The sequence below is a fragment of the Orbicella franksi genome, chromosome 2 (genome assembly GCF_964199315.1).
Source record: "Orbicella franksi chromosome 2, jaOrbFran1.1, whole genome shotgun sequence".
Taxonomy (NCBI): Eukaryota; Metazoa; Cnidaria; class Anthozoa; order Scleractinia; family Merulinidae; genus Orbicella; species Orbicella franksi.
This window is the reverse complement of record NC_138146.1, coordinates 12065718-12082240: the sequence shown is the minus strand read 5'-3', so window position 1 is coordinate 12082240 and position 16523 is coordinate 12065718. Positions and strand designations below refer to the sequence as shown.

General features: G+C 38.0%; 1 protein-coding gene across 1 annotated transcript; it reads right to left on the bottom strand.

The window, feature by feature from the left end:
- Positions 1–4314: 4314 nt before the first annotated feature.
- On the bottom strand, positions 4315–15443 carry LOC145468316 (alpha-1A adrenergic receptor-like). Its single transcript, XM_081452019.1, has 2 exons — positions 14151–15443; positions 4315–5886 (listed from the first exon to the last, which is right to left on the bottom strand). The coding sequence occupies exon 2, from the start codon at positions 5853–5855 to the stop codon at positions 4821–4823; it is 1035 nt and encodes a 344-aa protein (XP_081308145.1). The 5' UTR covers positions 5856–5886; positions 14151–15443; the 3' UTR covers positions 4315–4820.
- Between the last annotated feature and the right edge of the window lie 1080 nt (positions 15444–16523).

The window sequence follows — 16523 nt, the reverse complement described above, 5'->3', positions numbered from 1 at the left end:
CGTCCTCTCCATATAGACATAGTTCTATAGAAAAAAAACCCTTATAAATTGTAAATAAAAACATTCCCTTCACTTCAGGTTCATGATTGAAACAAAACTGTCTGAAATCATTCTTATAATATTGAAGGAAACACTTTTTTCTATAGATTTCCTGTTTACCCACAAACTACAATCAAATTGTTTATGTTTGACTTAGCTTAAAGTAAACAAGATTTTTTTTTTTTTTTTTTTTTAATTTATTTATTTGCAATAACACAAGGGAAACCAATGCTTACTTACAACACTAACTCTATTTACATTATATTGCACTAATTATTTACACTATTTAAATTACAATAACTAAACGACTTACATTACTAACAAATACAGTTACACGACTTACACAATTAAGAAATACAGTGACGACAAGGGGCAAAGAAAAAAAACAAAACTGAGAAGAAAAATAGCTAGTTATCATTACAGCTTGAGGTTGTAGTACAGAAACATAAAAAAACAGACCAAAGGCATGTGGTACATTAAAAGTAAAATGAGTTATGCATCTGACAGGAGATTAGAAATAGATTAATGGGTAGGAGATAGAAAACCCTACAGAAAATATAATCTAAAATATTAATTAAATCCTCATGTATCCTGTAAGAGGTTTCCATTTCTTCGTGTCTCCACTTTTTGTTTCTATAAACAAGATTTTGCCAATATCCATGTCTCACTTAAGTGAAATTGGGCAAAATAATTTTGGTAGTCCTCGCATTCTCAAGTTGATTGTCTAAAATAAATGTCAAAATCATGGATTGTAATTTTTGCATAATAGTAATCATTGTTATACAGCTGTTTCATAATGTTAACTGAACAAGGACCATAACCAATTTACCTTGACCCGAAATGCACTGCTGACTCATATACATAATTATATTGTCAATTTTGGACTGACTGGTAAATATGGTGAACTCTTATTTGGTGATTTCATTTTGAAATAGACTGTTGTTATTCTTTGACACTACATCATGTACAAGTTAATATGATAACAATATTCTAATTCCGATCAAAATTAATTATTATCTATTTTAAAATTTATAAGCTGTCTGTGTAAACAACCTGTTATTTGATTTTTGCATTTCTTTCCTATTTCGAGCAGTCTGGCCTCGAGCCTCGGCTGGGAACATTGTATTGTGTTCTTGAGCAAGACACTTAACTCTCACAGTGCCTCTGCTACTCAGGTGTATAAGTAAGCATTGCAAATTTAATATTGCAGGGTAACCCTCGTAGTTGCTTCATGCTAGAGAAACTGGGATAAGTGCCGACCTGATGGGCCACTTAGCTCAAATGCGGACTTTACTTCCACTTCTGAGTTGCTGTTTGCCTCTTTTTTAGAACGAATGCTCGTGCAAAACATTTCACATTATAATAACTTGATTTTCAAGGGAATGAACATACAGGTGACATGCATTTTCATATGAATAGTTTTGCACAAAGATTCGTTTTGTCACAGAGGCAAAAATCAACTATTCATCCATAAGCTGGCTCAGGGAGCCTTGATTCCCCTTCGAACTACTAGTGGATGCTTTGAGTTTATAAAAGTACTGGAAAATAAAAATGTTCAAGCCATAAAGTAATGTAATTGTAAAAGAAAGTGAGACGATAAAAAAAATTTAAAATAATTCACGGAGGAAAAGCACTTCTCGAGCGTAAAAGTTTCGGTTAAAAGAGGTCGATGGATCGAATTATACACCCACCTTCGTTGTATATCAAATAGTCTTTAGTTTGGGAGCACTTGTTCGACACCATACACGAAAGATCAGTTCACTGCTTTGGCAGCCATTCTGTTCACAATGGTCGGCCCTCTGGCGAAACACTCTGGTCAGCGAAGTTGCCACCAAAAAAATTGTTTACGACCTAGTGACTAACTGACCGAGCGAGTGAAATATTTCTGCTCTAGCTAACTGCCATAACTCATTCTAGCTATGCTATCATTCGTCAAAAAGGAAGTCGGAGACGAATTTCTCTTTCTCCGTCGTCTACCCGAGCTTATTTCCTCAAGCTCTTTTTAAATCGAGAGCTGAAAGAGAGAGGTAGAGAGTACCCCGGTAGAGAGTAATCACTGAGTTGTACCTTTTTACTGAAGTACACAAATTACAGTAATCGCTCCGTTGTGCACAGAAAATAGGTGTATTTTTTGGCCACAACCATGCCGGCCAGGAGGTCCCTGATATAAACCAGTGGTACCAAAGGTCTGTAAACCGTTTTATTATATGGATAGCTCCGTGAGCTGGCAAGATGAATCAACTCCGGCGCTGTGATTGGCTACCCGAGAGGGCAAGATGGAGCTATCTTGCCCGCTCGGAGCTACCCGCCGTGTTCCGCAGGAAAAAATTTCCTCGTAAATCCTTTATTAACCAAGTTTGTTCGGTCAAGATGGCTGAATATTGGCCTCGTTCATTTTTTGCAAGTTTATGGACCTCGACTCCGTCCCGGTCCAGAAACTCGCAAAAAAGAACTTGACCAATATCCAGCCATCTTGACCAGTAACCCTTGGTCAATAACCCATATATATACACTTTCTTACACGGACCTCCCGTCTTTGATCCATGTTTGAAGGTTATCTAATTGTTGTTGGTTTTCTTGGCTATATGTTTCAACAGATGCCTGATTCATGGGAATTGTCTTGTCAATGCGGTCACGTGTTCAAAGAGACGCGAACAATAGCTGGAAAAAGGTTTTCAGGTAAAGTTTTGTCATGGAGTAATTCAACAAAAAGTTAGATGTTATTTGCACCAAAACGGTTCTGCTGCAAATCTTAATCAATTGATTACCTTGAGCATTATAACTGCCTAAAGCCCCGGCCAAACGATCGCAAAATGTCAACGCAACATATCGCAACATTGTTGGGCGCAACATGTTGCGTGTGTTTGGCCACCGTGTTGCGACATGTTGCGACATGTTGGGTGTTGTTGGCTCAAGTTTGAAAATGGTCAAATTTGAGCCAACAACACCCAGCATGTCGCAACATGTCGCAACACGGTGGCCAAAAGCACGCAACATGTTGCGCCCAACAATGTTGCGATATGTTGCGTTGACATGTTGCGATCGTTTGGCCGGGGCTTAACAATTTTCAATCCTCAATAATAGTTGGTGCAAAAACATGAGTAGTAATATCCGGCTCTCTAATACATGGACAAAGAGATCCAAAACTCTAATAATCACTATTTATATTCAAGCGTGCTTGTTGCTTTGGCGGAGCTGTGCTTGCTGGTCAGTAACTGACAAGATAGTCCCTTTTGGGAATCCTTTGGGCTCATATGTGGCCGTTTCAGCATGCTTCCATGTGAAGCGTAGAAAGCTCACAAATTAGCAACGTAATTATAAAGTACTATCCCTGCAAAAAATGAGGGAAAGCCTCTTTCCTTGTTGTGACCGTCAGCGAAAGCAAGCTCGCATCGCCGATAAAGAGCCGATAAAGCAATGTCCCGTATGACAAAAAGAAAACGTCACAAGCCATAAGAAATCCTTAATTTCGTGAAATATATCTTTTATGACTATTTCAGATTACAGACCCGAGTTATATACTCGTTTGGTGATAGCACAGAGTGAAAAGCAAACAAGAAAGCCACGTGTAAAGAGAAATCCATGGGCAGCCAAGACTCGTGATCGAGAGGTGTGCCACAGAGTTCACATGAACCCTATCAGCTCATTTCGTAATTTGTCCTTCTTGTTGGGTTTGTAAGACCGTTTTTAGTGAGGGTGAATTGCAATCTCGTTCACACTCTTCAGTAATTAGTATAGGTAATCACATGATTTCAAGTGCAATTTGGGATAAATAAGCACGGGTAAATATTTTAAAGGCTGAAAAATTCCCCGAGCCCGTAGGGCGAGGAGTGCCATTTGTAGTATTCACTTATTCCAAATTGGACGAGAATATCATTCGATTACTTGTTGATAGTACGCTTCAAACATAGATTACTTACAGTGGCTCTCAATGAGGCTAACCGTTAGCCATAAAATAGGCCTAGGTCAAAAAGTTAGCCGTTAGGCGTAATATATTGGAAAATTATTACCGCTGTCGTAAGAGTAAAAACCGTAAAATGATTTCAACCACTGACGTCTAAGTTCTCTTGTCAAGACTTTTTTGTAATTTAAAGCATCGATAGAGGACATTCCACGATGGCGAGAAGATATGAATTTTACGTTCTCGTGGCAAATTCAATATCTCACGAGTGAGCGCGGAGAACAAGTGGAATGTTCTTTTTATTATACAGACAAAAACTAAAGAAACGAATCAGAAGAATAAACCGTATGTGAAACGCAGCACGGTGGCCGGCAGGAATATCTTGAACATCGTTCTTTTGGTTTACTTTAAAGAAACTCCTTGAATAGTTTTAGCCACATGAATTTTCTTTGTTCATTTTGTCATTTTAGCATTTTCGTGTTCCTTAGTGAACGATTTTATGTCGGCTTCACTGAATTTAACTTCCTTATTGCTATGTACAGAATATTTTTAAACTTTGCCAAAAGTTGCGTCTTATATATCCTGTTTATCAAAATTTGATGATATAAAAAAATTTTACCTTGCCGTTTTTGAACTATAAGCCCCTAAAGCTTACAACTTACAAATCGCTGGGCATTCTTGGGAGGACTGAGGGTTTGTCAGTTAGTCAATAAAACAGTTTAGTAACCCAGTTGGTAGAGTACTGCACGTATTGCAGAGGCGAATCCCGTGTTAAAGCCAGAGTTTCACGCATTATTTTCATAACTCTCTAAGTTGCGTTGCATGACTGCGATGACCTTTTACTGTATATAAATCATTTATCCAAGGAGGGGATTGCGCACTAAATTCGTGATTCCTTGGGCCTTACGCAGTCTCGAACGATCGAATTACTTCGCCATCGTCTTCGATCCAGGCCACTGCCGGTGGTCGGCACGATGCTTTCACTGAACGAACCTTCAGTTTTTGACCGAGACCCGGCTGTGCTACTAGAAGACTCGGCTCTTTGTCGGCTTCGGAAAAGTTTGTAAAGTTTACGAAACGCCTTTCTATAGCTTCGATTGAGGCAACTGTAAATAATAGGATTAAGGCATGAACTCGTGTACTCCATCCACTTGATTACGTTTAATAACGAGCCAGGCACTGGGCATGACTGATCATAAGCGTAGCAAAGAATGATAGCAAAAAATGGCCCCCAGCAGAACACGAACAGACCAATCAAAATGGCGATAGTCTTGGCCGCTTTAACGTCCTTTGCGTAGCTCAGGCCCGTCCGCAAGCGATGTACTTGTTGTTTAGCAACGAGATAGATCCTTGTGTACATGATGATCATTATTGTCAGAGGGAGGAAGAAGCTAGCGCAAGCGATGAAATGCATATAGCCTTGTTTAGTGGGCCAGCTTGCTAATCGTAGCCCCGAGATTAATATGGCGTATAACCAAACAAAAATAATCATAATAACAGCTCGCACAGAAGTCATAACATTAGGGTACGAAAATGGATCTGTGATAGCAGCATGTCGGTCAACTGAAACAGCGGTGAGGTTCATAATTGAAGCGGTCCCACACAGAATGTCCATACAGTTCCAGAACGTTCGCAGCTGCTGACTAAACATCCAGCGATTTGATGTCACCTGTAAGGCGCACCAGAAGGGCATCGCTACCATGGCAACCAATATATCGGCCGCACTGAGACTGACAACAAAGTAATGGCAGACTGTTCGGAGTTCCTTAAACAAGTAAAAATTGATACAGACAAGAGAATTTCCAATTAACGTGCAAATTACCAGAAGGCCTCCTAAAAGAGCTGCGAAGATGTGTTCAGTATCGGGATGAACGGCTGTCTCTGATTGGTCGCTGCTGTCTATAGATGCGTTCATTTTGTTGAGTTGTCACCTCTGTTTGTTTCACCTGCAAAATAAACATTTTTAGGAAGATTGCTTTGGCTGTGGTGAAAAATTTGAATAATTTGAAGTTCTATTGATGACGAAACTACACATCAATGTTTGAGAAGTAAAAAATTTGTTTATTTTATGGCTGAGATGTCTTTTTTTTGGGGGGGGGGGGGGGTTGGTTGATTTTATGAATATAATGGATGAACATTATAACCTTGGCTTCCAACATGATTCAGTTCAACCTTCTCCCAGCTGCACTAAGCCGCTAAAACATGTTACTCCTGTTCTTCTAAACTCTTCATGTTATCATGGTTATTTCACTAATAATACATCGAAGTTGTTAACATCTAGCAGAACCTTGCGATATGACATCAAGACTGACACAGTAACTAGTCACGGGTGTGCGAAAACTATCTGACAAGGAAACAACTTACCGGCTCTCTTAATAAGACGCTGGCTTTGCACGTGTTTTAGCCCCAAATTTAATAAAAGAAAAATCGCCGGAACGTTAACATGCAAGGTCTTTACCTTAACATTGTATAATGATTCTATTGAGTTTCTGCCTCAAATGGCAAAACGCAGTTGGGAAAATCTTGCTTGCGATATAAACGGATTTCAATATTCCAAAACAACTAATTATTAGCATATGTAGCTGCTGGTGGTGGGAGGTTAATTTGTCTTTCAACACATTGAGTTTGAAGACGATTGGCGAACTGCAGCTTAAGGTGACTTTATTCTCTCATGAATATTTTACCAAACCTAGTGTTTATCATGAAAACCAATCGAAGAGTTTTTTTTATATACAAAAAAAAAAAAACAGAAAGCTCAATGCTTGACATGTGAACGTAACTAAATCGTTTGCGGTGTTCCCCAGCGATGGACTTTACCAAGACTGTAAAAACTAACCCATTGAAAGCTTGATTTCACTGCTGTAAAACGCAAAAGCTTGTCATGATAACTGCCTTTTAATTGTATATAGCAATACCACTCCTTTTAAGCAAACTCGAATATTTCTTGTACAGCACGTAATAAGGCAAAGAATTCACACAAAATGTCCTTGAAATATCGTTTAAAGTGCTCTTCATATTTCATATTTAAGCATCTGCCGGTACATCACAGGGCGATCGTCGTTGCCTCATTAGCATACGATTTTGCGTAGTGAAGGTATCACTCAGCTAGATACAGGTTCATTCCAAGCAGTCAAAGAGCTAGTGACACAGGGTACATAGAGAAATGTTTAGCGGTGTTATATTGTAGGAGATATTTATTAGCTTTTAAAATCTGCCAAATATCTGGTGGCAAAACTGCTAATGAGCTCATACATTCTATTTAAAATTTTGAGTTATCAAATCCGCTTCGCACAAAAAGTATTTCATCGAGATCAAACAGAGTGTGTTCACGTGACGTCATCAAATTCTCAAATCCAAAACTAAAGAGCCCCTAAAGGTTTTATCCTCGTCAGGTATAAGAGGTACTAAATTTATATCTGTATACAACCTTCCAGCTTAATAGCGTCCTTCGTTTGGAAACCAGCGCATTTTGAATTTCGGAGTTATGACGCTGCGTGACATAAAGCTAAGATCGCGTTTGGCGAAAAATAGACACTTATCTCGTGATTTTTAGCCATTTCAGGAGTTAAAGTATAAGAAAAGGTGCTTGTGTGATTTTTTTTGGTTCGGTTCAGATAATCAGTTGTCGAGATAACCAAAGTAAGTTCCAGATGTTTACACTATTTTCCGGGCGCCATGTTGGAGGACTGAGGAGGTCCTCCAACATGGCGGTTCTATACTAGGCTCTGTAATTTTGCCCGGAACATTTCGGCGAATATCTCAACTTTGGGACAACGCACACACCTTAAAGTTGGAGAACTGTTTTGTTTATTTATGGTCTATAATATCTCACAATTTCTTGACTTTATCCACTGAATGGTTTTTTATTTTATTTTGCGTGACAATGCACACACTCTATTCCTTGGAATGGTTAATCCTACTATGCTCTTTCAATATTCAGAAGTGAGATATTTGTAGTTGGATCAGATAGTTTCTCTAATTTTACCGAATGATAATGTGTCTTATTTTTCCGTAGTTATCTAGACTCATAACACCCAGGCCCGAATGGTTCGAAAGGTGGATAACGCTATCCACCGGATAAATCACTATCCAAAGGATGGCGTGCTTTGTTTTGTTAACATTTATCCGCTGGATAGCGATTTATCCGGTGGATAGCATTGTCCACCTTTCGAACAACTGCAGCCAGGTGCGTGAATTTGTACCTGGACTAGCATCCCATCCACGAGGGAGTAGAAATATTCCTAGTTACTTCATGCTACTGAAACCGGGATAAGCTGCGGCCTGATGGGCCATTTGGCTCGTGGGCAGACTTCACCTACCTTTTATAACACGTCAAAGACGGTAAGGAAGAATTTTATGCAGGCTTGGAACTTGATACCGGTTGCGTTAACTTCGTTTTCTATTTACTTTCTTAAACGGTCGACGACCCCCTCTTTCCTATTCATAGATCACTTCCTTTACTGATTTTCTTCGTTTTAACAAAAAGCAGAAAAAATCGGTAGATAAAAAGTTGCAAATTTTTGGACTCTTCTGTTCTCGTGCGACCGAAGGTTTCTTCGAATGTGGACGGCCAAGCTGGTATGTATTCTTTTTCAAGGCCTATTCTGCTTCAGGAAACGACATTAGCTGCAAAGGTTTACTTAATACACTTAGTTGTGTTGAATAGGCCCTTTGAGGCTGGGGCCACGTCACCAAATTTTTCCTAGAAAATTTTTATATTATGGGCTATAACTTAAAGAATGCCAGAAATGGAAAGAGCGCGTCGAAAATACCAAAATGGCCAAGTTTGAGGCCCCTGGAATTAAAGAGTAAGTTCATACAACACTTTGAATTTTCGGAAAATTTAGAAGATTTGTATGAAAAATGTTGCTGGAGAGCAAGGCCTTGCTCTCCAACAACTTTTTCCATACAAATCTTCTCATTATTTTCAAAAATTCAGACCGTCATAAAATCTCATTCTTTAATGATGGGGCCTTAAACTTGACCATTTTGATTTTTTCGACATGCTTTTTCAATTTCTGGCATTCGTTACGTTATAGCCCATAATTTTATGAAAAGTAGGTCACGTGTGGGCTTAGCTGCAAAGCGCCTATTGAGTGTGTATACCTGATCTGACTTTTACTGATGTAGATCAAGGTCTTTTTCGCCGATAGTTGTAAACTAAGATCGTCTTGAAATAACGAAAAGTTCTAAAACGTATGGTCGTCAATTTTCCTTATCTCCAAAACGAGAACGGTGACCCCTCGAGTGTTTTTTTGTTTGTTTGTTTGTTTGTTTTTGTTTTTTTTTTTGCGTTTTTGACAAAAATTGGTCTTTACCTTATTGCATGCAAAGTTGTAAAACTGTCTTTGGGAATATGTTGGGCCTGAACGTCCTTAAAAACAAAACCACCGTTAGCTTGGTCAAACAGCACAAAAAGCTTTAACCGCAAATCTTAAGGACTAAAAAGTCACTAAAAGTGGTTAAAAGAAATAGCCTATTTCTTGTTTAAAAGTACGGCATCTGTAGTTATTCCAGTTTTCTAGTAAGAAAAGTAAATCTTTAGTAAGAAAAGATTATTGAAATATAACGGTCGTGTCCACTGTATCTAACGAAGCAAGAATTCGTATTATTGTGGTTACAGTTGTGAGACCGGCTTGCATTTTACTTGAACAAATTAAACTGCTCTTACTGAGCCTTGTAAACTGACCAGATAAAGTACTGTACAATATTCCAACATTTGAATGTTACAACGTTTACCGCTTCATGTGCACCCGGCTACTGTTCAACGCTTAGAGATTTATATCACATCCTACTCTATCTTGCGGTCTTAGAGCATAATTAAAACTGTGATCTACCTGATAAGGATAGGATAAAGGTGATTTCCAAAACAGATGCGGCAAGTGATGGCGATGACGCCGTTAGTTTTCTGGTCCGCCTCAGATATTTTTCAAGCGATGTCCGAATCCAAACCGAGTGTCATTAATGATGCGCAATAATAGGAAAGGTTCCTCTTCTCCTTCAACTAGCACAAAAGATAATGTGTTGCAATCTGGTTGTATCTCATAAGAGCTGTGAATAGTTAGAATAAACCAATCGAATGCAATGCGCAGCTGTGATTGTCCGGGCAACTAAAATGTTTCAAAAGCGTGCTCTTAGCATATGTCCAAAAGAAAAGCCTCTCTCCATTAGCGGAAGTAAATTATCTTTTGCACCGCGTAACCCTTTTGGGTCCAATTACAGTTTTGGAAGATATTGTGATAACTGAGAGACAAGTAAATTCGCAAAATCATGGGGACGGTATGAAAAGAGCATAGTTTTACGTCAACATCAAAGGGTTTGATTTCCACTGAAGCTGATAATGTATGTCCGTTTAAGCATTTGTGATTAGGAGTGAAGAACTCTTCCATTAAAAGATCCTAATACAGACAGCAGTGGTCGTCAAGAGCCGGGTCAAGAGCCCCCAAGGTATTTAATGGCTCTATTGGTGGGAATTATTGCATGGAAAAAGAGTTTTTGATTGCATGCTTTAAGAAAAACAAAGTTAAAAGGTTTATCTCTTAAAATGGCAAAACACCAAGGTCGAGCACGATTGATAAAGTGCGCACGATCAAAATCACTTGCGGGTGATAAAAGCGAAACCTGAAAAATAAAGGATGGGGAACTCACCTTCGCGGCGCGGCCTCTTTTTAATAAGCGGATAATTACATTGGCAGCCACCTAGCTATTTTCAATTTATTGCAGCGAAAATTTCACGGCGGTTTTCTAGCTTTTAAAAGACTAGTAACTCATAATACACTTGACTTTATGCATAACGCTACGTGTAACAATGTAAGTAATTTCATTCGTCATCTGAATTTATTTTTTTTAGATTTATTTATTAGATTTATTTTTGCTTTGGAACTTTTATAGGGACCCCTTTGACAACAGTACAATTTGTTCTGATGGGTGTATCCTGTTCAAAAATTCGTTTCATTATTCTTCTTCTTATTATTAATTTATTATTATTAATACCTCTTCCTAACCTCGTCTTCTCGGTTCGTACTATAAGTTACGGACCGAGTTTTTTCCCCTTCGATTTATGGCCCAAGCGCGAAGCGCGCGGGTCATAAATCGAAGGCCCGCTAAATTGACCAATCACAGCGCGCATACTAACTGAGAGATATATCTCTCAGTTAGTTACGAGCTATAATAAGACTGTTAGCTATTATTATTATTATTATTATTATCATTATCATTAGACCTATTATTATTATCATTGTTGTTGTTGTTATTCCGCTTTTATACCGGTTTTCCGCCGATCTAAGGAACCATGAACAATAATTTTAAATGAATACAAGATCTTCGATGACGTAAATTGTTACCTTTATTTTTAAATTTTTTACATTCTTTTTAACGAGTTATCTTCTGTATATTATTTTGTTTATTAAACGTGTAAAAATATTTTTTAAAATAATATTGTTATCATTATTATTGTTATTGTTATTATTAATTTTCCGTCGTTCCTAAAAAACGCTTCTTCTCGATAAAGAGAATATTTCAAACTAACTCTACTATATAAGAACAATGCACAAGGCCGTAGCGTAGTCACTATCATTAACTCTGCAACTTGAATCGATAATAAAACAAGATCCCGACAGACCTTTGAACAAATCAAGGAATAAAGGCACGCAAAGTTTCACGTAACTGAAGACTAAAATAAAAACGGAAATTTAATGTTAATAACGTGAAGCAGATGAATTATAAGGCTGAGCAAATATGTTAAGAAGGCCCTTTGAATGAATTCAGTAGGACAAATTGAGCCTGTCAACTTGAAGGCAGCGTCGGCAGTCAGATTCCAAGCATCCTGTTGCAGCAGATTCCCTCTTGTTTTCTTTGCAACTGCTTTAATCTGTTTCACAAGTGCGCTGCCAAGGTCTCGTTTATGTGAATTCTATTATCGTTGGCGATTTAAAGCTAAAAGAATTGGCTTTTCAAACCAATTTGAAGGCATCATGTTTTCACACTATTAATTCCGTTCCTAAAATTTGAAAGTGCCAGGGCTCAGTAGATATCAATGAAACAAGACGAGCTTCTACTTGTACGACTTGGCTGTCTCAACTCATGCCTGATTGTAAGAACGAGAAAAAATTGACAAAAATATCTGTTCTAGATACGGATAACTGGCTTACCGTAGTTTGGAGTCATTAATTTATCACAGTTTATTAATGAGCAAAGAAAATTCTGTTGGGCGTGAATGAAACGATCAGCCAAGGGCATTTTATAATCTGCTACGGGCTCATCTTAATTTACACTCAATTATGCGCATTTAGAAATAGTTCACATTAATTTTTGTTATATAAACAAAGTCTGTATAATAAACATGACCAAATTAAATTCATTATACATAACCCTGCGGGTTGCAATGGGGATTCTTAAAAGCGCAGATTGGGCTCGAGTCATTACATGATTCAAAATTCTCTTTAATACTACTAGTTCTTGAGTGGGCAATTTGAAAGAACATAATCATCGGCTGAGATTTTTCGGTGATATCTAGAATAATTAAAAGCCAGGTAAATCAGGCTGAAGCTGCAAGTAAAAACAACTTAGTCTGAACACTTCTTTGTCTGTCTTTTCTCCATCATTTTGGTCTTCAAATATTACGGGGTTTTTTCTACTTTCTTGGCTACTTCCGTGGATTTTAGCGTATCATCCGCGCCAAAATTGGTCAACTTTATCTGCATTTTCCGAATTTCGCAATCGGAAATGCCATCGAAACGGAGAAATCTAATAGATGTGCGACCGCGCTCAACAGGTGACCAAAAAGACCCCGTGGCTATGCGACCACGCTGGACGGAGGAAAAAATATTCAGGACTACTTACAGCTTGAGACTTCAATTTATGATAATAAGAATAATACTTCATTCTAAGGCAAACGTCTAGAACTTGCGCCGATATTTTCGCAACATCCCAAAGTAATTATTAATAATGGTTATAGGACTGAGTGGAGTCCAATTCGGTCTGTAATCATAGGAGTGATTAACAAAATCGGACGACCGCGAAGCGGGAGTCCGATTTGTTAATCACGAGTATGATTACAGACTGAATTGGACGACACGATGTCCTGTTACCAATTAATCATAACAATTACGATTTCCCACAAAAGTAAAATTTTCATTTGAAAAAGAGCTTTTAATAGTCATTTTTAAATATCATAATTATAAAATATGGAGAACAGCTTACAAAATGGCTGTTAAGTCTCTTTCAAAACAGTCACCAGAGACTAAACCTCCACAATTTTACAAAGTCAGTCTCTTGAATTGGTTACTATAGTGATTGTAATCAATGTTGTCATTGGTGGATTTAGTGGAGAGGACTTAAAATGATTGGTTCATATAACTGTCCGATTACAGGTGTCCGATTACAGCCAACTGTCCGATTACACTGTCCGATTACAACTTTGCAGATTAATTAGAGCAAAATACAGCAGTTTATGCACCAATCACATTTGAGGAAATTGTAATTATTATGATTAATAGCAAAATGAACTGTTAACTTTTGAAAGGAATCAATCATGAATTAGACTCCCCAATGATCGATTATCTTCCAAAATACAAGTACTTATTTCAATCTTTTTCATTCCTCCAATTAAACTCTCCAATACCTCAGATTGGAAAAGACATACATTTATAGAGGTTTTGCACGGCAGCCATGTTGCATGGCAGGAACAATAGATTATTTTTCCTATGGGAAAAAAAATATGTTCATTCTAATGCAAAACGTTTTCATTGTTCCTGCCATACAACATGGCTGCCGTGCAAAACCTCTATACTAATATAGCGAGTGCTTATGACAAGCATCAGTTCTAAATTCTCATATTCCAAATAGAAGCCGTTGTACAAGTATGAAATAGCTGTAACCGTAATTTGCTGGTAAATAATGCGCCTGCTAGTCGTTATTTCTGATAGTCACTATTAAATGTATGCATGTATCAACCGCATGTTGCATATTATTTCTTATTAGGTAAATATAACAAGTTCTAACAGTCGCTTAGCAGAGCTTGATTCACTAGACAATTGCCAAAAATTTCCGTTAAATGACTCAGTGTCCATGATTTGGGAACGTGTAGAAATAAAGCTCAAAACAGTGTGGAGAAAAAATACTCGTATAGCATCATCACTATCAGGATGACACAAAAACCTTTTTCCTTTCCGGAACTACACACACAAAAAAACGTGCATAAAATATCTACCTTTCCATATCTGTTCCATCTGCATACCGTGAAGCAATTAAATCCGGCAAAGGAAATCAACCAGATTTGTCGATATAATCGTTTTCCCCATCGCTACATCGTTGTTGTCATTTGCGATATATGTCCTGGGTATCAGCGGCGCTTGATGATATCAGGTCCGGCGGACGACTGCTGCCACACTCCGGATGTTATATTCTGTATTTTTGTCGTTTCAACTGCGAATTAATTAATTTCGTACCGGAAAACTCGAGTCCAAAGAATTGTCTTGCAAATAAAATTAAACTCAAAAGAGATGGTTTGCATTTGAAATCACATTAGTGTTAATTTATAGAGACATGGCACAACGATTGCTGGTCCTTGCATTCATCATAAGGAAAAACTCTGCCGACAGATTGACTTCACGATTGAACTGTTTTTATTTTTTTATTTTTTTTTTTTCAGGAATATACGAATATATCGGAACTACAATTGTTGATAGATAATGCAGCCGTCAACTTTAAAGTACTGTCAAAACACTACACGACAAAACTGACTCACTTCTCCTGTGAGGCGCAAGGCCGAAAAACGATAACAAGTCAAAACAAAAGTGTTGAAAGTGAGCTCAACACCGACTCTAGAATTTCCAGAGGATTCACCTCTCAGCCAAAACAAAATATTCACTAACAAGAATAAGGTGAAATTTTGCGAAAAAATACACTGAACAGTTGAACTGCAAAGAATTGAAACCTTTTCCGGTAGAATTTAAATTACGGGGAAACTTATTCCTGCTTATTCCACACCGCTGAAACAATAGTCATGTCTTAGCTAAGAGCAACTCCGCGTTGTAGTAGGAATGCACCGCCATCCAAGCCAGGCCTAAACAACCAAATCAACAGCAAAAGAATAGCAACGATCATAGCGTTCGTCGATCACCTGTACCGGCAAAATTTCCCATTGTACAGTTCGGCTGAAACCATTGTTGCAGCTGTTATCTTATTACGGAGTTCACTGAATTAATTAGTCTTTTTGATCCCAAATGTAAACAGGAAACACAAAAATATTATAAAGAAAGTAAACCACAATATACGACTTGCTCGACTTCGGCGATCCTGGAGTGACAAGTCAAGAAGGTTTATGACACTCAGTAGATCTAGAAAACTGAAGCGTTAAGACGTATATATTTATCACAATTCGTTAGCCACATTTTTACAGTCATTTCCTTTGCTAGTTAAGGTCTCGCTTGTTTCCCAGTTTCTCAGTATAAACCAAAATGAGTAAAGGTTCTCCCTGATGCTTCAGTCAGTATGTCATGCACTCCCAGCCAGTACTCTACAAGCAGGTCTCAAGTGTACTACACAAACCAACTCTATTTTCTAAATATTTATCAATACGTATCCCGCAAGTGCATTGTATTACTTAAAGTTTAGGGAAAATTTAGTCGCAAAGCTCCGTGAAAGGTAAAAAAGATCCAGAAATAACAGACGGCATCTAGCAACTGAACCTGTACGGAGACCTGTGAAATTTCTTGAGTTCTACTGTGAAGCAGGATGTTCACAGCAAATGGGAAAAAGGAAAAAGTTCAAATTACCTTGTGGTCTCTATTTCAGCTTGCTACGTGTTTAAAAACAGTGCTTCCGCTACACGTACAATTTTCTTGATGGTGGCCTGCTATTTTATCCAGCATGTTTACCTCCTGAAGCTGGCGAAGTCCAAATCCTCAAGAGGTGAAGAGCACTCGCTTGTACCACGAAATTGAACTTTCAACTCTCTGCTGCCCTCAGTCATACACGAAGACTTACAACTTTTTTAAAAAATTATGCTCATTAACAGCGAGATATTATACCTCGCCACGAGTGTGAGAAAAACACACTAGTGCGAGTAACTGGGGGAGATAACAGCTCCCTGAAAGATAGCTTCAAACAAACACAAGACTTCCTGTCTGTATTGTAGCGGCACGTCAAAGTAATGAATTTTTTTATCCTATCCAGCTGCAACAGGAAAATGAGTAGCGAGAGCTCAAGATCGTGTGGCCTTTAACAATGGCAGACGAATGTTTTAAAAATAGTGAAAACTGAAGGGTAGAAATTAATATTTCTAACAATAACTAACGCTTCTTCTAAGATGCGTATGAAAAAACATTTAAGACTTTTTAAAAGGCTTGTAGATTTGACGTTTTCTTGAATCAGTTTTTTTATATTTCGCAAAACTTTTATCAAACCCCGGTATCAAACATGAAATAGTGCTTTCTTTGTCCCTGAAAAGTCTTTTTCGAAGTGGTTAAAATGCATATTACTCAGTTTATACACGGTGGTCAGTTGCGGTCACACCAAACCTTTAACTATTGCTGGTTCTGGAGCGTGTACAAGTTTTTGTGTAAGTTTTGCGTATTTATTT